Source organism: Oncorhynchus mykiss, chromosome 23 (genome assembly GCF_057628025.1).
Source record: "Oncorhynchus mykiss isolate SJ-2025 chromosome 23, ASM5762802v1, whole genome shotgun sequence".
NCBI classification, from domain to species: domain Eukaryota; kingdom Metazoa; phylum Chordata; class Actinopteri; order Salmoniformes; family Salmonidae; genus Oncorhynchus; species Oncorhynchus mykiss.
Window position 1 is genome coordinate 63,792,749 of NC_143044.1, and position 26,041 is coordinate 63,818,789.

General features: G+C 47.4%; 1 protein-coding gene across 10 annotated transcripts in view; it reads left to right on the forward strand.

Moving 5' to 3' along the window:
• Positions 1–26,041, forward strand: part of jmjd1cb (jumonji domain containing 1Cb) — a 242,200-nt gene that overhangs the window by 149,831 nt on the left and 66,328 nt on the right. For 6 of the 10 annotated variants that reach the window (XR_016491190.1, XM_090217898.1, XM_090217894.1 and 3 more), the window contains 3 exons: positions 6,280–6,583; positions 13,429–15,542; positions 20,672–20,907. Coding sequence is in view for 9 of the 10 variants with exons in the window: in XM_090217898.1 (XP_090074024.1) it covers positions 6,280–6,583; positions 13,429–15,542; positions 20,672–20,907 (2,654 nt within the window). In the remaining variant the exon portion in view is untranslated. The remainder of the gene's footprint in view (positions 1–6,279; positions 6,584–13,428; positions 15,543–20,671; positions 20,908–26,041) is intronic. The other 4 variants (XM_090217895.1, XM_090217899.1, XM_090217901.1 and 1 more) reach the window with 1 other exon arrangement.

Consider the following 26,041-nt stretch of genomic DNA (forward strand, 5'->3'; position numbering starts at 1 on the left):
TAATAGTACCGTAGCACTAAGTCAGACAGCAGGGTAATAGTACCGTAGCACTAAGTCAGACAGCAGGGTAATAGTACTGTAGCACTAAGTCAGACAGCAGGGTAATAGTACCGTAGCACTAAGTCAGACAGCAGGGTAATAGTACCGTAGCACTAAGTCAGACAGCAGGGTAATAGTACCGTAGCACTAAGTCAGACAGCAGGGTAATAGTACCGTAGCACTAAGTCAGACAGCAGGGCAATAGTACCGTAGCACTAAGTCAGACAGCAGGGTAATAGTACCGTAGCACTAAGTCAGACAGCAGGGTAATAGTACTGTAGCACTAAGTCAGACAGCAGGGTAATAGTACCGTAGCACTAAGTCAGACAGCAGGGTAATAGTACCGTAGCACTAAGTCAGACAGCAGGGTAATAGTACCGTAGCACTAAGTCAGACAGCAGGGTAATAGTACCGTAGCACTAAGTCAGACAGCAGGGTAATAGTACCGTAGCACTAAGTCAGACAGCAGGGTAATAGTACCGTAGCACTAAGTCAGACAGCAGGGTAATAGTACCGTAGCACTAAGTCAGACAGCAGGGCAATAGTACCGTAGCACTAAGTCAGACAGCAGGGTAATAGTACCGTAGCACTAAGTCAGACAGCAGGGTAATAGTACTGTAGCACTAAGTCAGACAGCAGGGTAATAGTACCGTAGCACTAAGTCAGACAGCAGGGTAATAGTACCGTAGCACTAAGTCAGACAGCAGGGTAATAGTACCGTAGCACTAAGTCAGACAGCAGGGTAATAGTACCGTAGCACTAAGTCAGACAGCAGGGTAATAGTACTGTAGCACTAAGTCAGACAGCAGGGTAATAGTACCGTAGCACTAAGTCAGACAGCAGGGTAATAGTACCGTAGCACTAAGTCAGACAGCAGGGTAATAGTACCGTAGCACTAAGTCAGACAGCAGGGTAATAGTACCGTAGCACTAAGTCAGACAGCAGGGTAATAGTACCGTAGCACTAAGTCAGACAGCAGGGTAATAGTACTGTAGCACTAAGTCAGACAGCAGGGTAATAGTACCGTAGCACTAAGTCAGACAGCAGGGTAATAGTACCGTAGCACTAAGTCAGACAGCAGGGTAATAGTACTGTAGCACTAAGTCAGACAGCAGGGTTATAGTACCGTAGCACTAAGTCAGACAGCAGGGTTATAGTACTGTAGCACTAAGTCAGACAGCAGGGTAATAGTACCGTAGCACTAAGTCAGACAGCAGGGTAATAGGACCGTAGCACTAAGTCAGACAGCAGGGTAATAGTACCGTAGCACTAAGTCAGACAGCAGGGTAATAGTACCGTAGCACTAAGTCAGACAGCAGGGTAATAGTACCGTAGCACTAAGTCAGACAGCAGGGTAATAGTACCGTAGCACTAAGTCAGACAGCAGGGTAATAGTACCGTAGCACTAAGTCAGACAGCAGGGTAATAGTACCGTAGCGTAGCACTAAGTCAGACAGCAGGGTAATAGTACCGTAGCGTAGCACTAAGTCAGACAGCAGGGTAATAGGACCGTAGCACTAAGTCAGACAGCAGGGTAATAGTACCGTAGCGTAGCACTAAGTCAGACAGCAGGGTAATAGTACCGTAGCACTAAGTCAGACAGCAGGGTAATAGGACCGTAGCACTAAGTCAGACAGCAGGGTAATAGGACCGTAGCACTAAGTCAGACAGCAGGGTAATAGTACCGTAGCACTAAGTCAGACAGCAGGGTAATAGTACCGTAGCGTAGCACTAAGTCAGACAGCAGGGTAATAGTACCGTAGCACTAAGTCAGACAGCAGGGTAATAGGACCGTAGCACTAAGTCAGACAGCAGGGTAATAGTACCGTAGCACTAAGTCAGACAGCAGGGTAATAGTACCGTAGCACTAAGTCAGACAGCAGGGTAATAGTACCGTAGCACTAAGTCAGACAGCAGGGTAATAGTACCGTAGCACTAAGTCAGACAGCAGGGTAATAGTACCGTAGCGTAGCACTAAGTCAGACAGCAGGGTAATAGGACCGTAGCACTAAGTCAGACAGCAGGGTAATAGTACTGTAGCGTAGCACTAAGTCAGACAGCAGGGTAATAGTACCGTAGCACTAAGTCAGACAGCAGGGTAATAGTACCGTAGCACTAAGTCAGACAGCAGGGTAATAGTACCGTAGCACTAAGTCAGACAGCAGGGTAATAGTACCGTAGCACTAAGTCAGACAGCAGGGTAATAGTACCGTAGCACTAAGTCAGACAGCAGGGTAATAGTACCGTAGCACTAAGTCAGACAGCAGGGTAATAGGACCGTAGCACTAAGTCAGACAGCAGGGTTATAGTACCGTAGCACTAAGTCAGACAGCAGGGTAATAGTACCGTAGCACTAAGTCAGACAGCAGGGTAATAGTACCGTAGCACTAAGTCAGACAGCAGGGTAATAGTACCGTAGCACTAAGTCAGACAGCAGGGTAATAGGACTGTATACCTTCTTTTCCATTGTGGAGCATTCTCGGTGGTGTTGAATTATCAACCATATTATATGTGACATCCTGAAACACCTCTCTCTCTGTCCTCCTGTCTCTAGCCAACTCCATCCTTGGTGTGTCTGTTCTCTCTCTGTCCTCCTGTCTCTAGCCAACTCCATCCTTGGTGTGCCTGTCCTCCTGTCTCTAGCCAACTCCATCCTTGGTGTGTCTGTTCTCTCTGTCCTCCTGTCTCTAGCCAACTCCATCCTTGGTGTGTCTGTCCTCCTGTCTCTAGCCAACTCCATCCTTGGTGTGTCTGTTCTCTCTGTCCTCCTGTCTCTAGCCAACTCCATCCTTGGTGTGTCTGTTCTCTCTCTGTCTTCCTGTCTCTAGCCAACTCCATCCTTGGTGTGCCTGTCCTCCTGTCTCTAGCCAACTCCATCCTTGGTGTGTCTGTTCTCTCTGTCCTCCTGTCTCTAGCCAACTCCATCCTTGGTGTGTCTGTCCTCCTGTCTCTAACCAACTCCATCCTCTGTGTGTCTGTTCTCTCTCTGTCCTCCTGTCTCTAACCAACTCCATCCTTGGTGTGTCTGTTCTCTCTGTCCTCCTGTCTCTAGCCAACTCCATCCTTGGTGTGTCTGTCCTCCTGTCTCTAGCCAACTCCATCCTTGGTGTGTCTGTCCTCCTGTCTCTAGCCAACTCCATCCTTGGTGTGCCTGTTCTCTCTCTGTCCTCCTGTCTCTAGCCAACTCCATCCTTGGTGTGTCTGTTCTCTCTCTGTCCTCCTGTCTCTAGCCAACTCCATCCTTGGTGTGTCTGTCCTCCTGTCTCTAGCCAACTCCATCCTTGGTGTGTCTGTCCTCCTGTCTCTAGCCAACTCCATCCTTGGTGTGCCTGTTCTCTCTCTGTCCTCCTGTCTCTAGCCAACTCCATCCTTGGTGTGCCTGTTCTCTCTCTGTCCTCCTGTCTCTAGCCAACTCCATCCTTGGTGTGCCTGTTCTCTCTCTGTCCTCCTGTCTCTAGCCAACTCCATCCTTGGTGTGTCTGTTCTCTCTCTGTCCTCCTGTCTCTAGCCAACTCCATCCTTGGTGTGCCTGTTCTCTCTCTGTCCTCCTGTCTCTAACCAATCCATCCTTGGTGTGCCTGTTCTCTCTCTGTCCTCCTGTCTCTAACCAACTCCATCCTTGGTGTGTCTGTTCTCTCTGTCCTCCTGTCTCTAACCAACTCCATCCTTGGTGTGTCTGTTCTCTCTGTCCTCCTGTCTCTAACCAACTACATCCTTGGTGTGCCTGTTCTCTCTCTGTCCTCCTGTCTCTAGCCAACTCCATCCTTGGTGTGCCTGTTCTCTCTCTGTCCTCCTGTCTCTAGCCAACTCCATCCTTGGTGTGTCTGTCCTCCTGTCTCTAGCCAACTCCATCCTTGGTGTGTCTGTTCTCTCTCTGTCCTCCTGTCTCTAGCCAACTCCATCCTTGGTGTGTCTGTCCTCCTGTCTCTAGCCAACTCCATCCTTGGTGTGTCTGTCCTCCTGTCTCTAGCCAACTCCATCCTTGGTGTGCCTGTTCTCTCTCTGTCCTCCTGTCTCTAGCCAACTCCATCCTTGGTGTGCCTGTTCTCTCTCTGTCCTCCTGTCTCTAGCCAACTCCATCCTTGGTGTGCCTGTTCTCTCTCTGTCCTCCTGTCTCTAGCCAACTCCATCCTTGGTGTGCCTGTTCTCTCTCTGTCCTCCTGTCTCTAACCAACTCCATCCTTGGTGTGCCTGTTCTCTCTCTGTCCTCCTGTCTCTAACCAACTCCATCCTTGGTGTGTCTGTTCTCTCTCTGTCCTCCTGTCTCTAACCAACTCCATCCTTGGTGTGTCTGTTCTCTCTGTCCTCCTGTCTCTAACCAACTACATCCTTGGTGTGCCTGTTCTCTCTCTGTCCTCCTGTCTCTAGCCAACTCCATCCTTGGTGTGCCTGTTCTCTCTCTGTCCTCCTGTCTCTAGCCAACTCCATCCTTGGTGTGTCTGTCCTCCTGTCTCTAGCCAACTCCATCCTTGGTGTGCCTGTTCTCTCTCTGTCCTCCTGTCTCTAGCCAACTCCATCCTTGGTGTGTCTGTTCTCTCTGTCCTCCTGTCTCTAGCCAACTCCATCCTTGGTGTGTCTGTCCTCCTGTCTCTAGCCAACTCCATCCTTGGTGTGTCTGTCCTCCTGTCTCTAGCCAACTCCATCCTTGGTGTGCCTGTTCTCTCTCTGTCCTCCTGTCTCTAGCCAACTCCATCCTTGGTGTGTCTGTTCTCTCTCTGTCCTCCTGTCTCTAGCCAACTCCATCCTTGGTGTGTCTGTCCTCCTGTCTCTAGCCAACTCCATCCTTGGTGTGTCTGTCCTCCTGTCTCTAGCCAACTCCATCCTTGGTGTGCCTGATCTCTCTCTGTCCTCCTGTCTCTAACCAACTCCATCCTTGGTGTGTCTGTTCTCTCTCTGTCCTCCTGTCTCTAGCCAACTCCATCCTTGGTGTGTCTGTTCTCTCTCTGTCCTCCTGTCTCTAGCCAACTCCATCCTCTGTGTGTCTGTTCTCTCTCTGTCCTCCTGTCTCTAACCAACTCCATCCTCTGTGTGTCTGTTCTCTCTCTGTCCTCCTGTCTCTAACCAACTCCATCCTTGGTGTGCCTGTTCTCTCTCTGTCCTCCTGTCTCTAGCCAACTCCATCCTTGGTGTGCCTGTTCTCTCTCTGTCCTCCTGTCTCTAGCCAACTCCATCCTTGGTGTGTCTGTCCTCCTGTCTCTAGCCAACTCCATCCTTGGTGTGTCTGTTCTCTCTCTGTCCTCCTGTCTCTAACCAACTCCATCCTTGGTGTGTCTGTTCTCTCTCTGTCCTCCTGTCTCTAGCCAACTCCATCCTTGGTGTGTCTGTCCTCCTGTCTCTAGCCAACTCCATCCTTGGTGTGTCTGTCCTCCTGTCTCTAGCCAACTCCATCCTTGGTGTGCCTGTTCTCTCTCTGTCCTCCTGTCTCTAGCCAACTCCATCCTTGGTGTGTCTGTTCTCTCTCTGTCCTCCTGTCTCTAGCCAACTCCATCCTTGGTGTGTCTGTCCTCCTGTCTCTAGCCAACTCCATCCTTGGTGTGTCTGTCCTCCTGTCTCTAGCCAACTCCATCCTTGGTGTGCCTGATCTCTCTCTGTCCTCCTGTCTCTAACCAACTCCATCCTTGGTGTGTCTGTTCTCTCTCTGTCCTCCTGTCTCTAGCCAACTCCATCCTTGGTGTGACTGTTCTCTCTCTGTCCTCCTGTCTCTAGCCAACTCCATCCTCTGTGTGTCTGTTCTCTCTCTGTCCTCCTGTCTCTAACCAACTCCATCCTCTGTGTGTCTGTTCTCTCTCTGTCCTCCTGTCTCTAACCAACTCCATCCTTGGTGTGCCTGTTCTCTCTCTGTCCTCCTGTCTCTAGCCAACTCCATCCTTGGTGTGCCTGTTCTCTCTCTGTCCTCCTGTCTCTAACCAACTCCATCCTTGGTGTGTCTGTTCTCTCTCTGTCCTCCTGTCTCTAGCCAACTCCATCCTTGGTGTGTCTGTCCTCCTGTCTCTAGCCAACTCCATCCTTGGTGTGTCTGTTCTCTCTCTGTCCTCCTGTCTCTAGCCAACTCCATCCTTGGTGTACCTGTTCTCTCTCTGTCCTCCTGTCTCTAACCAACTCCATCCTTGGTGTGTCTGTTCTCTCTCTGTCCTCCTGTCTCTAACCAACTCCATCCTTGGTGTGTCTGTTCTCTCTATGTCCTCCTGTCTCTAACCAACTCCATCCTTGGTGTGTCTGTTCTCTCGTCATCCTCTACAGGGTCACTACACCCGCGCCCAAGCCAACAGCCCCAGACCAGTCATGAACTCCTCTGGCGTGGCGGTGAAGCAGGGGTCAGGGGTCACCACCCAGCAGGGTCAAGGTCAGGGCGGGTCCCAGAGCCAGCAGGCCCCAGCGCAGCACTCCCCTTGCCAGGAACAGACGCAGCACCGCGGACCTGGCTTCTCCAGGAGGAAGGGATCTGACAGCAGTGTCCCTGATGATGACTTCAAGGGAGACAACGTGGACTGTAACGAGAGAGCAGGGAGAGGAGGTGAGGATGATGGTGAAGATAGAACAAGAGGTGAGGAGATCGTGGACGCTGGAGGAATTGTACTGTGTGGTCAAGCTGTTCCATTGACCTGAGATGAGTAAGAGCTCTGAAAGCATTCAGCAGGACACTGCCTTGGGAAAGCTTTAGCAGAACACTGCCTTGGGAAAGCTTTAGCAGGACACTGCCTTGGGAAAGCTTCAGCAGGACACTGCCTTGGGAAAGCTTTAGCAGGACACTGCCTTGGGAAAGCTTTAGCAGGACACTGCCTTGGGAAAGCTTCAGCAGGACACTGCCTTGGGAAAGCTTCAGCAGGACACTGCCTTGGGAAAGCTTCAGCAGGACACTGCCTTGGGAAAGCTTCAGCAGGACACTGCCTTGGGAAAGCTTCAGCAGGACACTGCCTTGGGAAAGCTTCAGCAGGACACTGCCTTGGGAAAGCTTTAGCAGGACACTGCCTTGGGAAAGCTTTAGCAGGACACTGCCTTGGGAAAGCTTTAGCAGGACACTGCCTTGGGAAAGCTTTAGCAGAACACTGCCTTGGGAAAGCTTTAGCAGGACACTGCCTTGGGAAAGCTTCAGCAGGACACTGCCTTGGGAAAGCTTTAGCAGGACACTGCCTTGGGAAAGCTTCAGCAGGACACTGCCTTGGGAAAGCTTCAGCAGGACACTGCCTTGGGAAAGCTTCAGCAGGACACTGCCTTGGGAAAGCTTTAGCAGGACACTGCCTTGGGAAAGCTTTAGCAGGACACTGCCTTGGGAAAGCTTTAGCAGGACACTGCCTTGGGAAAGGTTCAGCAGGACACTGCCTTGGGAAAGGTTTGGCTTCCCACAATATCTACACACAAAGACAAAGCAAAAACAGGTTTTTAGAAATGTCAGACAGCAGTGTAATAGTACCGTAGCACTAAGTCAGACAGCAGGGTAATAGTACCGTAGCACTAAGTCAGACAGCAGGGTAATAGTACCGTAGCACTAAGTCAGACAGCAGGGTAATAGTACCGTAGCGTAGCACTAAGTCAGACAGCAGGGTAATAGTACCGTAGCACTTAGTCAGACAGCAGGGTACTCCCCACTTTAAAAAATGAGAGAGGCCTGTAATTTTCATCACAGGTACACTTCAGCTATGACAGACAAAATGAAAAAAAAAAAAATTGTAGGATTTTTAATGAATTTATTTGCAAATTATGGTGGAAAATAAGTATTTGGTCACCTACAAACAAGCAAGATTTCTGGCTCTCACAGACCTGTAACTTCTTCTTTAAGAGGCTCCTCTGTCCTCCACTCGTTACCTGTATTAATGGCACCTGTTTGAACTTATCAGTATAAAAGACACCTGTCCACAACCTCAAATAGTCACACTCCAAACTCCACTATGGCCAAGACCAAAGAGCTGTCAAAGTACACCGGAAACAAAATTGTAGACCTGCACCAGGCTGGGAAGACTGAATCTGCAATAGGTAAGCAGCTTGGTTTGAAGAAATCAACTGTGGGAGCAATTATTAGGAAATGGAAGACATACAAGACCACTGATAATCTCCCTCGATCTTGGGCTCCACGCAAGATCTCACCCCGTGTGGTCAAAATGATCACAAGAACGGTGAGCAAAAATCCCAAAACCACACAGGGAGACCTAGTGAATGACCTGCAGAGAGCTGGGACTAATGTAACAAAGCCTACCATCAGTAACACACTACGCCGCCAGGGACTCAAATCCTGCAGTGCCAGACGTGTCCCGCTGCTTAAGCCAGTACATGTCCAGGCCCGTCTGAAGTTTGCTAGAGAGCATTTGGATGATCCAGAAGAAGATTGGGAGAATGTCATATGGTCAGATGAAACCAAAATATAACTTTTTGGTAAAAACTCAACTCGTCGTGTTTGGAGGACAAATAATGCTGAGTTGCATCCAAAGAACACCATACCTACTGTGAAGCATGGGGGTGGAAACATCATGCTTTGGGGCTGTTTTTCTGCAAAGGGACCAGGACGACTGATCCGTGTAAAGGAAAGAATGAATGGGGCCATGTATCGTGAGATTTTGAGTGAAAACCTCCTTCCATCAGCAAGGGCATTGAAGATGAAACGTGGCTGGGTCTTTCAGCATGACAATGATCCCAAACACACCGCCCGGGCAACGAACGTGTGGCTTCGTAAGAAGCATTTCAAGGTCCTGGAGTGGCCTAGCCAGTCTCCAGATCTCAACCCCATAGAAAATCTTTGGAGGGAGTTGAAAGTCTGTGTTGCCCAGCAACAGCCCCAAAACATCACTGCTCTAGAGGAGATCTACATGGGGGAATGGGCCAAAATACCAGCAACGGTGTGTGAAAACCTTGTGAAGATTTACAGAAAACGTTTGACCTCTGTCATTGCCAACAAAGTTGAAGTGTACCTGTCATAGTTGATGAAAATTACAGGCCTCTCTCATCTTTTTAAGTGGGAGAACTTGCACAATTTGTGGCTGACTAAATACTTTTTTGCTCCACTGTACATAACTATTCAGACCTTTTACTCAGTACTTTGTTGAAGCACCTTTGGCAGCGATTACAGCATCAAGTCTTCTTGGGTATGACCCTAGAAGCTTGGTACACCTGTATTTGGGGAGTTTCTCCCATTCTTCTCTGCAGATCCTCTCAAGCTCTGTCAGGTTGGATGGGGAGGGTCGCTGCACAGCTATTTTCAGGTCTCTCCAGAGATGTTCAATCAGGTTCAAGTCCGGGTTCTGGCTGGGCCACTCGAGGACATTCAGAGACTCGTCCCGAAGCCGCTCCTGCGTTGTCTTGGCTGTGATTGTCCTGTTGGAAGGTAACCCTTCGCCACAGTCTGAGGTCCTAAGCGCTCTGGAACAGGTTTTCATCAAGGATCTCTCTGTACTTTGCTCCGTTCATCTTTCCCTCGATCCTGAATAGTCTCCCAGTCCCTGCTGAAAAACATCCCCACAGCATGATGCTGCCACCACCATGCTTCACCGTAGGGTTGGTGCCAGGTTACCTCCAAACGTGAGGCTTGGAATTCAGGCCAAAGAGTTCAATCTTGGTTTCATCAGACCAGATAATCTTGTTTCTCATGGTCTGAGAGTCCTTGAGGTGCATTTTGGCAAACTCCAAGTGGGCTGTCATGTGCCTTTTAATGAGGAGTGGCTTCAGTTTGGCCACTCTACCATAAAAGCCTGATTGGTGGAGTGCTGCAGAGATGGTTGTCCTTCTGGAAGGTTCTCCCATCTCCACAGAGGAACTCTGGAGCTTTGTCAGAGGGACCATGGGGTTCTTGGTTACCTCCCTGACCAAGGCCTTTCTCCCCCGATTTTTCAGGTTGGCTGGGTGACCAGCTCTAGGAAGGCCACTGTGTTCTTGGGGACCTTCAATGCTGCAGAAATGTTTTGGTACCCTTCCCCAGATCTGTGCCTCGACACAATCCTGTCTCTGAGCTCTCTGGACAATTCCTTCGAACTCATTGCTAGGTTTTTGCTCTGGCATGCACTGTCAACTGTGGGACCTTACAAGTGTGTGCCTTACAAGTGTGTGCCTTTCCAAATCATGTCCAATCAATGGAACTGTGGTAAAAACATCAAGGATGATCAATGGAAACAGGATGCATCTGAGCTCAATTTCAAGTCTCATATCAAAAGGTCTGAATACTTATGTAAGTAAGATATTTCTGTTTTTAACTTTCAATGCATTTGCAAAAATGTTTTTTAAAAACCTGTCATTATGGGGTATTGTGTCTAGACTGATGAGTTGTATTTAATCCATTTTAGAATAAGTCTGTAATGCAACAAAATGTGGAAAAGTCCAGGGGTCTGAATACTTTCTGAGGGCTCTGTACATGAGGTACCAGTAGCGAGTCAGTGTACAGGGGTCCCGGTACTGAGTCAGTGTACAGGGGTCCCGGTACTGAGTCAGTGTACAGGGGTCCCGGTACTGAGTCAGTGTACAGGGGTCCCGGTACTGAGTCAGTGTACAGGGGTCCCGGTACTGAGTCAGTGTACAGGGGTCCCGGTACTGAGTCAGTGTACAGGGGTCCCGGTACTGAGTCAGTGTACAGGGGTCCCGGTACTGAGTCAGTGTACAGGGGTCCCGGTACTGAGTCAGTGTACAGGGGTTCGAGTACTGCTCTAGGAGCATTTTTCCCTGCTCTATGAGCATTATTCCCTGCTCTAGGAGCATTATTCCCTGCTCTATGAGCATTACTCCCTGATCTTGGAGCAATTATCCCTCGTCTTGGAGCCTTACACTTGAAGCAATTCTCCCTCGTCTTGGAGCATTACTCCCTGCTCTAGGAGCATTACTCGCTGCTCTAGGAGCATTACTCGCTGCTCTAGGAGCATTACTCGCTGCTCTAGGAGCATTACTCACTGCTCTAGGAGCATTACTTGCTGCGCTAGGAGCATTACTCTCTGCTATAGGAGCATTACTCACTGCTCTGGGAGCATTATTCCCTGCTCTGGGAGCATTGCTCCCTGCTCTAGGAGCATTGCTCCCTGATCTAGGAGCATTATTATCTGCTCTAGGAGCATTATTACCTACTCTAGTAGCATTATTCTCTACTCTGGGAGCATTATTCCCACTCTAGTAGCATTACTCTCTGCTCTGGGAGCATTATTCCCTACTCTAGTAGAATTACTCTCTGCTCTGGGAGCATTATTCCCTACTCTAGTAGCATTACTCTCTGCTCTGGGAGCATTACTCTCTACTCTGGGAGCATTATTCCCTACTCTAGTAGCATTACTCTCTACTCTGGGAGCATTACTCTCTACTCTGGGAGCATTACTCTCTACTCTGGGAACATTATTCCCTACTCTAGTAGCATTATTCCCTACTCTAGTAGCATTACTCTCTACTCTGGGAGCATTACTCTCTACTCTGGTAGCATTACTCTCTGCTCTGGGAGCATTATTCCCTACTCTAGTAGCATTACTCTCTGCTCTGGGAGCATTACTCTCTACTCTGGGAGCATTATTCCCTACTCTGGTAGCATTACTCTCTGCTCTGGGAGCATTACTCTCTACTCTGGGAGCATTATTCCCTACTCTAGTAGAATTACTCTCTGCTCTGGGAGCATTACTCTCTACTCTGGGAGCATTACTCTCTGCTCTGGGAGCATTACTCTCTACTCTGGGAGCATTATTCCCTACTCTGGTAGCATTACTCTCTGCTCTGGGAGCATTATTCCCGACTCTAGTAGCATTACTCTCTGCTCTGGGAGCATTACTCCCTACTCTGGTAGCATTATTCCCTACTCTAGTAGAATTACTCTCTGCTCTGGGAGCATTACTCTCTACTCTGGGAGCATTACTCTCTGCTCTGGGAGCATTACTCTCTACTCTGGGAGCATTACTCTCTGCTCTGGGAGCATTACTCTCTGCTCTGGGAGCATTATTCCCTACTCTGGGAGCATTACTCTCTACTCTGGGAGCATTATTCCCTACTCTGGGAGCATTATTCCCTACTCTAGTAGCATTACTCTCTGCTCTGGGAGCATTACTCTCTACTCTGGGAGCATTATTCCCTACTCTGGGAGCATTATTCCCTACTCTAGTAGCATTATTCCCTACTCTGGTAGCATTACTCGCTGAAGTACAGATCAAGGTTGTTTTTTTTAAATATATGAAACTTTGAACATCCCACGGAGCACCATTAAATCCATTATTAAAAAATGGAAAGAATATGGCACCACAACAAACCTGCCAAGAGAGGGCATCACAACAAAACTCACGGACCAGGCAAGGATGTCATTAATCAGAGGCAACAAAGAGACCAAAGATAAACCTTAAGGAGCTGCAAAGCTCCACAGCGGAGATTGGAGTATCTGTCCATAGGACCACTTTAAGCCGTACACTCAGAGCTGGGCTTTACGGAAGAGTGGCCAGAAAAAAGCCATTGCTTAAAGTGTTCGCCAAAAGGCATTTGAGAGACTCCCCAAACATATGGAAGAAGGTACTCTGGTCAGATGAGACTAAAATGGAGCCTTTTGGCCATCAAGGAAAATGCTATGTCTGGCGCAAACCCAACACCTCTCATCATCCCGAGAACACCCACAGTGAAGCATGGTGGTGGCAGCATCATGCTGTGGGGATATTTTTCATCGGCAGGGACTGGGAAACTAGTCAGAATTGAAGGAATGATGGATGGCGCTAAATACAGGGAAATTCTTGAGGGAAACCTGTTTCAGTCTTCCAGAGATTTGAGACTGGGATGGAGGTTCACCTTCCAGCAGGACAATGATCCTAAGCATACTGTTAAAGCAACACTCGAGTGGTTTATGGGGAAACATCTAAATGTCTTGGAATGGCCAAGTCAAATTCCAGACCTCAATCCAATTGAGAATCTGTGGTATGACTTAAAGATTGCTGTACACCAGCGGAACCCATCGAACTTGAGCTGGAGCAGTTTTGCCTTGAAGACTGGGCAAAAATCACAGTGGCTAGATGTGCAAACCTTATGGAGACATATCCCAAGAGACTTGTAGCTGTAATTGCTACAAAAGGTGGCTGTAATTGCTACAAAAGCGTGCATAACTATTCACCCCCCCCCCCCCAAAAAAAGTCAATACTTTGACTTTGGGGGAGGGGTGAATAGTTATGCACGGACAAGTTTTCTGTTTTTTGTCTTATTTCTTGCTTGTTTCATAACAACAAATATTTGCTGCTTGTCATTTAGAATTATAATATATTATTATATATATATATCCTCTGATTCATCTCTCCAGACTTCTCTAATATATTCTCCTCTGATTCATCTCTCCAGACTTCTCTAATATATTCTCCTCTGATTCATCTCCAGACTTCTCTGATTCATCTCTCCAGACTAATCTAATATATTCTTCTCTGATTCATCTCTCCAGACTAATCTGATATATTCTCCTCTGATTCATCTCTCCAGACTTCTTTAAAAGTACGAGCAGCAAGCAGGTGGCTGTGAACAAGCGGAGGAAAGCAGAGGAGGAAGAGGAGAAGAAATCAGGTTTGAAAAGACTGAGAAACGAGACTACACTGAGGTCTGACTTCTCTGAGAGCAGTGACTCTGAGATGTCTACCAAGAGAACCAGGACGGCAGACTCCTCCTCTTCCTCAGAGCAGAACTCAGAGGAGGAGCTAAAAGGAGAGACCGGCCAGGAGGGGCACAAGACCCAGGGTTCTAAGACTGGGAAGGAGTCTGCTCTGACAGGCAGTCTCTCCCCCTGGGGTGAGGAGCTTCAGAAGGCGGAGTTTCAGCAGTCATCAGCCGACAGGGAGCAGAGGTCATCCCTGCGACAACCTCAACGACAGGGAGAACGGTCTCCACTGCAACAGCAGCAGGCCCCTCCCCTGTCCTCCTCCTCCCAGGGCTCTGCCCCATCTGAGGGCCAAGGGGAGTGCATCATGGAGAACAACAGCACTATGAAATCCCAGACCCATCCCCAGTCCAAGGACCAGTACACCAGCGCTGAGGTGGTCTCCAGGACCCAGACTCCCTCTCAGTATATAATCGACATCACAGCAGAGGACGCTAACGCACACATGGCCTCCCGGGAGAACTCTGAGGCCGTCTCGGCCCTGCTGGCCTCCCAGAATCCATCTGAGCCCTCCTACCTCTCTGAGCCCAGCAGACATTTGGTGCTGAACCCCTCTGTGGCCCCTCCCTCTCCCCTTCGGAAGAGCCCCTCGGAGTGTGACCTTAGGAACCAGACTCCCTCAGTGTCAGAGTGTGACCTTAGGAACCAGATTCCCTTAGTGTCAGAGTGTGACCTTAGGAACCAGACTCCCTTAGTGTTAGAGTGTGACCTTAGGAACCAGACTCCCTTAGTGTTAGAGTGTGACCTTAGGAACCAGACTCCCTTAGTGTTAGAGTGTGACCTTAGGAACCAGGCTCCCTCAGTGTCAGAGTGTGACCTTAGGAACCAGGCTCCCTCAGTGTCAGAGTGTGACCTTAGGAACCAGGCTCCCTCAGTGTCAGAGTGTGACCTTAGGAACCAGACTCCCTCAGTGTCAGAGTGTGACCTTAGGAACCAGACTCCCTCAGTGTCAGAGTGTGACCTTAGGAACCAGACTCCCTCAGTGTCAGAGTGTGACCTTAGGAACCAGACTCCCTCAGTGTCAGAGTGTGACCTTAGGAACCAGACTCCCTCAGTGTGTAGGAAGCCGGAGGTAAAGCATGACATAGCTGGCAGCCTGGGCAGTAAGATGGGGTTAGTCCATTCAGCGGTGATCAGACCTATAGCATCAGTCAGTGAGTCTGCTGCTGTAGTAGAGAGAGAGAAGCAGCTATATTCCTCCATGCTGCCCTGCATTAAGAACGCCTCATTGGCCGACGAGGCCAGGAAGTCGTACAAGCTAAGCCCCTCCCCTGATGTCCCCAAGCCCCTCCCCTCCCCAGAGGCCCTGAAGCCAAAGCCACTCTGCTCCCCTGACATCGTCAAGTCTAAAACACAGAGTGTTCTGGAGACTTGTTCTAAACCCAAACCCCTCACCTCCCCAGAGGTGTCCAAGCATAAAGGCCGTTACCCGGACAACACCCCTCGCTCCAGCTTTAAGCCCGTCCTGGCCCGAGGGACTGAGTCGCCAGGATCTTGCACTAAGAGTCCGCTAATCATCGATAAGAACGAGCATTTCACCGTGTACCGGGACCCTGCGCTTGTCCGTCCCAACCAGGAGACCAACCACGTGTCCTATCTGCACCCCCAGCTCCACCCCCTCCATGCCTCCTGCCTCACCCCCTCTTCCACTCACCACCTCCTCTCCGGGGTGCTCTCTGGCCTGCCTCCAGGCCCCTTGCTGGGGGGTCATCCCCGACTAGACTCCTCGGGGCTGGGGCACCTGGGACTAGCTCATCACCACCCTGTCTCTCAGCCCCAGACACACAGCCACACCTCAGCCTCATACAACCAGCTGGGGCTGTATCCAATCATCTGGCAGTACCCCAATGAGACCCACTCCTATCCCCCAAGACTCAACCTGCCCGGGTCCAAGTGGGTGCACCCTGAAAACCCTGTCAGTTCTGAGACCAACATGAGGAGGGTGAGTACCAAACACCCAGATTCTATTCTAATACAACTATTTTTCCTGTTCTGCTACTTCTTCTATTATGACTTCTACCTAGCAACTGTAGCATAGCAACTATGATCATGTTGCCAGTTTAAACGGCTAACTGCTGTAGCATAGCAACTATGATCATGTTGCCAGTTTAAACAGCTAACTGCTGTAGCATAGCAACTATGATCATGTTGCCAGTTTAAACAGCTAGCTGCTGTATCATAGCAACTATGATCATGTTGCCAGTTTAAACAGCTAACTGCTGTAGCATAGTAACTATGATAATGTTGCCAGTTTAAACAGCTAGCTGCTGTATCATAGCAACTATGATCATGTTGCCAGTTTAAACAGCTAGCTGCTGTAGCATATCTCTCATGTTCAGTTTGTGAAGACCACTGTCCTGTCCTCTTTGTAGAAGCCATATGTTGGGAAAGCTGAGTGTTCAGGTTATTCTGTTCTGTTAGTAGGTCGGGGATATCCTAGTTGTAGGGGATATCCTAGTTGTAGGTTCTGTTAGTAGGTCGGGGATATCCTAGTTGTAGGTTCTGTTAGTAGGTCGGGGATATCCTAGTTGTAGGTTCTGTTAGTAGGTAGGGGATATCCTAGTTGTAGGTTCTGTTAGTAGGTCGGGGATATCCTAGTTATAGGGGATATCCTAGTTATAGGGGATATCCTAGTTGTAGGTTATGTTAGTAGGTCGGGGATATCCTAGTTGTAGGGGATATCCTAGTTGTAGGTTCTGTTAGTAGGTCGGGGATATCCTAGTTGTAGGGGATATCCTAGTTGTAGGTTCTGTTAGTAGGTCGGGGATATCCTAGTTGTAGGGGATATCCTAGTTGTAGGTTCTGTTAGTAGGTCGGGGATATCCTAGTTGTAGGGGATATCCTAGTTGTAGGTTCTGTTAGTAGGTCGGGGATATCCTAGTTGTAGGGGATATCCTAGTTGTAGGTTCTGTTAGTAGGTCGGGGATATCCTAGTTGTAGGGGATATCCTAGTTATAGGGGATATCCTAGTTGTAGGTTCTGTTAGTAGGTCGGGGATATCCTAGTTATAGGGGATATCCTAGTTATAGGGGATATCCTAGTTATAGGGGATATCCTAGTTGTAGGTTATGTTAGTAGTGTCGTGGAAATTTCCTGTATTTACCAAATCATGAGAGCAAACCACACACACGTCAGAGTTATCATGAAGTCCATCTTTAATTATATGAGCTCCATCACAACCCTGTGACTCTCAGATCAATTCAGTGTCTATCAAAGAATTCTCTGAGTGTCCCTTACACACTGCAACTGAGATCCTTTATAGCAAAGACACACATAGTCAGACAGCATTGGCCATAATTTATCGTTCAGCTTTGTCTCCTAAACTATGTTCTCTTCTCAAACTCAGAACCATAAACCAATCCTCCATATCAACAGGCATATATCAAATCTATCCTATCTTGACAAGATCACAGAGACACACTGACTGGCACACAGACATTGTGGAGCCAAGAGATACACGCTTGACCTCTCCCCTCTCTGCGGCCCAAGTAACTTAGTCCTGACAGAGAACAGATACTGCAAACCGAGCCACAGTATTATACAAACACATTCTGATGAGAAGTAACTTACACACATATGATGAATATAAAACATCTATGTTACCAACTAATTCTGATTATTCCCCAACAGTAGGTAGGGGATATCCTAGTTATAGGGGATATCCTAGTTGTAGGTTCTGTTAGTAGGTAGGGGATATCCTAGTTGTAGGGGATATCCTAGTGAAAGGTCATGTGAGTAGGTAGGGGATATCCTAGTTATAGGGGATATCCTAGTAATAGGTTATGTTAGTAGGTAGGGGATATCCTAGTTATAGGGGATATCCTAGTTATAGGTTATGTTAGTAGGTAGGGGATATCCTAGTTATAGGTTATGTTAGTAGGTAGGGGATATCCTAGTTATAGGGGATATCCTAGTTGTAGGTTCTGTTAGTAGGCAGGGGATATCCTAGTTATAGGTTATGTTAGTAGGTAGGGGATATCCTAGTTATAGGTTATGTTAGTAGGTAGGGGATATCCTAGTTATAGGTTATGTTAGTAAGTAGGGGATATCCTAGTTATAGGGGATATCCTAGTTATAGGTTCTGTTAGTAGGTAGGGGATATCCTAGTTATAGGTTATGTTAGTAGGTAGGGGATATCCTAGTTATAGGGGATATCCTAGTTATAGGTTATGTTAGTAGGTAGGGGATATCCTAGTTATAGGGGATATCCTAGTTATAGGGGATATCCTAGTTATAGGTTATGTTAGTAGGTAGGGGATATCCTAGTTATAGGGGATATCCTAGTTATAGGGGATATCCTAGTTATAGGTTATGTTAGTAGGTAGGGGATATCCTAGTTATAGGTTCTGTTAGTAGGTAGGGGATATCCTAGTTATAGGTTATGTTAGTAGGTAGGGGATATCCTAGTTATAGGTTCTGTTAGTAGGTAGGGGATATCCTAGTTATAGGGGATATCCTAGTAATAGGTTATGTTAGTAGGTAGGGGATATCCTAGTTATAGGGGATATCCTAGTTATAGGTTATGTTAGTAGGTAGGGGATATCCTAGTTATAGGGGATATCCTAGTTATAGGTTATGTTAGTAGGTAGGGGATATCCTAGTTATAGGGGATATCCTAGTTATAGGTTATGTTAGTAGGTAGGGGATATCCTAGTTATAGGGGATATCCTAGTTATAGGTTATGTTAGTAGGTAAGGGATATCCTAGTTATAGGGGATATCCTAGTTATAGGTTATGTTAGTAGGTAGGGGATATCCTAGTTATAGGTTCTGTTAGTAGGTAGGGGATTTCCTAGTTATAGGTTATGTTAGTAGGTAGGGGATATCCTAGTTATAGGTTCTGTTAGTAGGTAGGGGATATCCTAGTTATAGGGGATATCCTAGTTATAGGTTCTGTTAGTAGGTAGGGGATATCCTAGTTATAGGTTCTGTTAGTAGGTAGGGGATATCCTAGTTATAGGGGATATCCTAGTTATAGGTTATGTTAGTAGGTAGGGGATATCCTAGTTATAGGTTCTGTTAGTAGGTAGGGGATATCCTAGTTATAGGTTATGTTAGTAGGTAGGGGATATCCTAGTTATAGGTTATGTTAGTAGGTAGGGGATATCCTAGTTATAGGGGATATCCTAGTAATAGGTTCTGTTAGTAGGTAGGGGATATCCTAGTTATAGGGGATATCCTAGTTATAGGGGATATCCTAGTTATAGGTTATGTTAGTAGGTAGGGGATATCCTAGTTATAGGTTATGTTAGTAGGTAGGGGATATCCTAGTTATAGGGGATATCCTAGTTATAGGTTATGTTAGTAGGTAGGGGATATCCTAGTTATAGGGGATATCCTAGTTATAGGGGATGTTAGTAGGTAGGGGATATCCTAGTTATAGGGGATATCCTAGTAATAGGTTATGTTAGTAGGTAGGGGATATCCTAGTTATAGGGGATATCCTAGTTATAGGTTCTGTTAGTAGGTAGGGGATATCCTAGTAATAGGTTATGTTAGTAGGTAGGGGATATCCTAATTATAGGTTATGTTAGTAGGTAGGGGATATCCTAATTATAGGTTATGTTAGTAGGTAGGGGATATCCTAGTTATAGGGGATATCCTAGTTATAGGTTATGTTAGTAGGTAGGGGATATCCTAGTTATAGGTTATGTTAGTAGGTAGGGGATATCCTAGTTATAGGGGATATCCTAGTTATAGGGGATATCCTAGTTATAGGGGATGTTAGTAGGTAGGGGATATCCTAGTTATAGGGGATATCCTAGTAATAGGTTATGTTAGTAGGTAGGGGATATCCTAGTTATAGGGGATATCCTAGTTATAGGTTCTGTTAGTAGGTAGGGGATATCCTAGTTATAGGGGATATCCTAGTTATAGGTTATGTTAGTAGGTAAGGGATATCCTAGTTATAGGGGATATCCTAGTTATAGGTTATGTTAGTAGGTAGGGGATATCCTAGTTATAGGGGATATCCTAGTTATAGGGGATATCCTAGTTATAGGTTATGTTAGTAGGTAGGGGATATCCTAGTTATAGGTTCTGTTAGTAGGTAGGGGATATCCTAGTTATAGGTTATGTTAGTAGGTAGGGGATATCCTAGTTATAGGGGATATCCTAGTTATAGGTTATGTTAGTAGGTAGGGGATATCCTATTTATAGGGGATATCCTAGTTATAGGTTATGTTAGTAGGTAGGGGATATCCTAGTTATAGGGGATATCCTAGTAATAGGTTATGTTAGTAGGTAGGGGATATCCTAGTTATAGGTTATGTTAGTAGGTAGGGGATATCCTAGTTATAGGTTCTGTTAGTCTGGGTCTGAACCTGTCTGTCTCTCTGGATCTGAACCTGTCTGTCTCTCTGGATCTGAACCTGTCTGTCTCTCTGGATCTGAACCTGTCTGTCTCTCTGTCTGGGTCTGACCCTGTCTGTCTCTCTGTCTGGGTCTGACCCTGTCTGTCTCTCTGGGTGTCTGACCCTGTCTGTCTGTCTCTCTGGATGTTGTTGGACTGACCCTGTCTGTCTGAGTCTGTCTGTCTGTCTGTCTGTCTGTCTGTTGTTGGACTGACCCTGTCTGTCGTTGGACTGACCCTGTCTGTCGTTGGACTGACCCTGTCTGTCGTTGGACTGACCCTGTCTGTCGTTGGACTGACCCTGTCTCTCTGGGTCTGACCCTGTCTGTCTGAGTCTGTCTGAGTCTGTCTGTCTGTCTGTCTGTCTGTCTGTCTGTCTGTCTGTCTGTCTGTCTGTCTGGTTGTTGTGTTTGGACTGACCCTGTCTCTCTGGGTCTGACCCTGTCTGTCTGTCTGGTTGTTGTTGTTGGACTGACCCTGTCTCTCTGGGTCTGACCCTGTCTGTCTGTCTGGTTGTTGTTGTTGGACTGACCCTGTCTCTCTGGGTCTGACCCTGTCTGTCTCTCTGGATGTTGTTGGACTGACCCTGTCTGTCTCTCTGGGTCTGACCCTGTCTGTCTCTCTGGGTGTCTGACCCTGTCTGTCTGGTTGTTGTTGGACTGACCCTGTCTGTCTCTCTGGGTCTGACCCTGTCTGTCTCTCTGGATGTTGTGGTACCAGAACACGGCCAGCCCTTGGCTACACCACCAGGTCCCTGTCTCCTCCTCTGACAGCCTGGACCAACTGAGCCACGTCCCGGTCCCCATCCGACCAGCCAGCGCCGACCCTCACCGGTCCGACCCCCATCCCCACCGTTCAGAACCACACCGCTCGGACCCCCACCGGCTCATCAAGATCAACCCCCACGCCAGCCCCCCTCTGCCACCGGCCAAGACCGCTGGAGATCTTCACAGGGAGTAAGTCTCAGTATTCAATTCAGCAGCTAACACACTCACACACTGACACACACACACTCACACACTGACACACACACACTCACACACTGACACACTGACACACACACACACACTGACACACACACACACACACACTGACACACTGACACACACTCACACACTGACACACACACACTCACACACTGACACACACACACTCACACACTGACACACTGACACACACACACACACTGACACACACACACACACACACTGACACACACACACACACACTGACACACACACACTCACACACTGACACACACACACTGACACACTCACACACTGACACACACACACACACTGACACACACACACACACACACTGACACACACACACACACACTGACACACACACACACACTGACACACACACACACACTGACACACACACACACTGACACACACACACACACTGACACACACACACACACTGACACAGACACACACTGACACACACACACACACTAACACACTCACACACTGACACACACACACACTAACACACTCACACACTCACACACTGACACACACACACACACACACACTGACACACTGACACACACACACACACACACACACACACACACACACACACACACACACACACACACACACACACACACACACACACACACACACAGTAGACACACACACTCATACAGTAGACACACTCACACACAGTAGACACTCACACAGTAGACACACTCACACACAGTACACACTCACACACAGTAGACACACTCACACACAGTAGACACACTCACACACAGTAGACACACTCACACACAGTAGACACACTCACACACAGTAGACACACTCACACACAGTAGACACACTCACACACAGTAGACACACTCACACACAGTAGACACACTCACACACAGTAGACACACTCACACACAGTAGACACACTCACACACAGTAGACACACTCACACACAGTAGACACACTCACACACAGTAGACACACTCACACACAGTAGACACACTCACACACAGTAGACACACTCACACACAGTAGACACACTCACACACAGTAGACACACTCACACACAGTAGACACACTCACACACAGTAGACACACTCACACACAGTAGACACACTCACACACAGTAGACACACAAACACACAGTGGACACACTCACACACAGTAGACACACAAACACCCACACAGGGAATAGGGTGCCATTTGGGACCCCTGAATCCAGTCGCCTGACGTTAGTCAGAGAACATAGTTGTGCTCTAAACAGCAGTGAGACCAGTGTTCTGCTGTTATACACCATGTCCTAGTTATTCCTACTGAGGGCTGTTCTGCTGTTATACACCATGTCCTAGTTATTCCTACTGAGGGCTGTTCTGCTGTTATACACCATGTCCTAGTTATTCCTACTGAGGGCTGTTCTGCTGTTATACACCATGTCCTAGTTATTCCTACTGAGGGCTGTTCTGCTGTTATACACCATGTCCTAGTTATTCCTACTGAGGGCTGTTCTGCTGTTATACACCAGGTCCTAGTTATTCCTACTGAGGGCTGTTCTGCTGTTATACACCATGCCCTAGTTATTCCTACTGAGGGCTGTTCTGCTGTTATACCCCATGTCCAAGTTATTCCTACTGAGGGCTGTTCTGCTGTTATACACCATGTCCTAGTTATTCCTACTGAGGGCTGTTCTGCTGTTATACACCATGTCCTAGTTATTCCTACTGAGGGCTGTTCTGCTGTTATACACCATGTCCTAGTTATTCCTACTGAGGGCTGTTCTGCTGTTATACACCATGTCCTAGTTATTCCTACTGAGGGCTGTTCTGCTGTTATACACCATGTCCTAGTTATTCCTACTGAGGGCTGTTCTGCTGTTATACACCATGTCCTAGTTATTCCTACTGAGGGCTGTTCTGCTGTTATATACCATGTCCTAGTTATTCCTACTGAGGGCTGTTCTGCTGTTATACCCCATGTCCTAGTTATTCCTACTGAGGGCTGTTCTGCTGTTATACACCATGTCCTAGTTATTCCTACTGAGGGCTGTTCTGCTGTTATACACCATGTCCTAGTTATTCCTACTGAGGGCTGTTCTGCTGTTATACACCATGTCCTAGTTATTCCTACTGAGGGCTGTTCTGCTGTTATACACCAGGTCCTAGTTATTCCTACTGAGGGCTGTTCTGCTGTTATACACCATGTCCTAGTTATTCCTACTGAGGGCTGTTCTGCTGTTATACACCATGTCCTAGTTATTCCTACTGAGGGCTGTTCTGCTGTTATACCCCATGTCCTAGTTATTCCTACTGAGGGCTGTTCTGCTGTTATACACCAGGTCCTAGTTATTCCTACTGAGGGCTGTTCTGCTGTTATACACCATGTCCTAGTTATTCCTACTGAGGGCTGTTCTGCTGTTATACACCATGTCCTAGTTATTCCTACTGAGGGCTGTTCTGCTATATACACCATGTCCTAGTTATTCCTACTGAGGGCTGTTCTGCTGTTATACACCATGTCCTAGTTATTCCTACTGAGGGCTGTTCTGCTGTTATACACCATGTCCTAGTTATTCCTACTGAGGGCTGTTCTGCTGTTATACACCATGTCCTAGTTATTCCTACTGAGGGCTGTTCTGCTGTTATACACCATGTCCTAGTTATTCCTACTGAGGGCTGTTCTGCTGTTATACACCATGTCCTAGTTATTCCTACCTAGGGCTGTTCTGCTGTTATACACCATGTCCTAGTTATTCCTACTGAGGGCTGTTCTGCTGTTATACACCATGTCCTAGTTATTCCTACTGAGGGCTGTTCTGCTGTTATACACCATGTCCTAGTTATTCCTACTGAGGGCTGTTCTGCTGTTATACACCATGTCCTAGTTATTCCTACCTAGGGCAGTTCTGCTGTTATACACCATGTCCTAGTTATTCCTACTGAGGGCTGTTCTGCTGTTATACACCATGTCCTAGTTATTCCTACTGAGGGCTGTTCTGCTGTTATACACCATGTCCTAGTTATTCCTACTGAGGGCTGTTCTGCTGTTATACACCATGTCCTAGTTATTCCTACTGAGGGCTGTTCTGCTGTTATACACCAGGTCCTAGTTATTCCTACTGAGGGCTGTTCTGCTGTTATACACCATGTCCTAGTTATTCCTACTGAGGGCTGTTCTGCTGTTATACACCATGTCCTAGTTATTCCTACTGAGGGCTGTTCTGCTATATACACCATGTCCTAGTTATTCCTACTGAGGGCTGTTCTGCTGTTATACACCATGTCCTAGTTATTCCTACTGAGGGCTGTTCTGCTGTTATACACCATGTCCTAGTTATTCCTACTGAGGGCTGTTCTGCTGTTATACACCATGTCCTAGTTATTCCTACTGAGGGCTGTTCTGCTGTTATACACCAGGTCCTAGTTATTCCTACTGAGGACTGTTCTGCTGTTATACACCATGTCCTAGTTATTCCTACTGAGGGCTGTTCTGTCTGCTGTTATACACCATGTCCTAGTTATTCCTACTGAGGGCTGTTCTGCTGTTATACACCATGTCCTAGTTATTCCTACTGAGGGCTGTTCTGCTGTTATACACCATGTCCTAGTTATTCCTACTGAGGGCTGTTCTGCTGTTATACACCATGTCCTAGTTATTCCTACTGAGGGCTGTTCTGCTGTTATACACCATGTCCTAATTATTCCTACTGAGGGCTGTTCTGCTATTATACACCATGTCCTAGCTATTCCTACTGAGGGCTGTTCTGCTGTTATACACCATGTCCTAGTTATTCCTACTGAGGGCTGTTCTGCTGTTATACACCATGTCCTAGTTATTCCTACTGAGGGCTGTTCTGCTGTTATACACCATGTCCTAGTTATTCCTACTGAGGGCTGTTCTGCTGTTATACACCAGGTCCTAGTTATTCCTACTGAGGGCTGTTCTGCTGTTATACACCATGTCCTAGTTATTCCTACTGAGGGCTGTTCTGCTGTTATACACCATGTCCTAGTTATTCCTACTGAGGGATGTTCTGCTGTTATACATCATGTCCTGGTTATTCCTACTGAGGGCTGTTCTGCTGTTATACACCATGTCCTAGTTATTCCTACTGAGGGCTGTTCTGTCTGCTGTTATACACCATGTCCTAGTTTTTCCTACTGAGGGCTGTTCTGCTGTTATACACCATGTCCTAGTTATTCCTACTGAGGGCTGTTCTGCTGTTATACACCATGTCCTAGTTATTCCTACCGAGGGCTGTTCTGCTGTTATACACCATGTCCTAGTTATTCCTACTGAGGGCTGTTCTGCTGTTATACACCAGGTCCTAGTTATTCCTACTGAGGGCTGTTCTGCTGTTATACACCATGTCCTAGTTATTCCTACTGAGGGCTGTTCTGTCTACTACTGTTGACCAGAGCCCTATTCCCTATATAGAACACTACTGTTGACCAGAGCCCTATTCCCTATATAGAACACTACTGTTGACCAGAGCCCTATTCACTATATAGAACACTACTGTTGACCAGAGCCCTATTCCCTATATAGAACACTACAGTTGACCAGAGCCCTATTCCCTATATAGAACACTACTGTTGACCAGAGCCCTATTCCCTATATAGAACACTACTGGTGACCAGAGCCCTATTCCCTATATAGAACACTACTGTTGACCAGAGCCCTATTCCCTATATAGAACACTACTGTTGACCAGAGCCCTATTCCCTATATAGAACACTACTGTTGACCAGAGCCCTATTCCCTATATAGAACACTACTGTTGACCAGAGCCCTATTCCCTATATAGAACACTACTGTTGACCAGAGCCCTATTCCCTATATAGAACACTACTGTTGACCAGAGCCCTATTCCCTATATAGAACACTACTGTTGACCAGAGCCCTATTCCCTATATAGAACACTACTGTTGACCAGAGCCCTATTCCTTATATAGAACACTACTGGTGACCAGAGCCCTATTCCTTATATAGAGCACTACTGGTGACCAGAGCCCTATTCCTTATATAGAACACTACTGGTGACCAGAGCCCTATTCCCTATATAGAACACTACTGTTGACCAGAGCCCTATTCCCTATATAGAACACTGCTG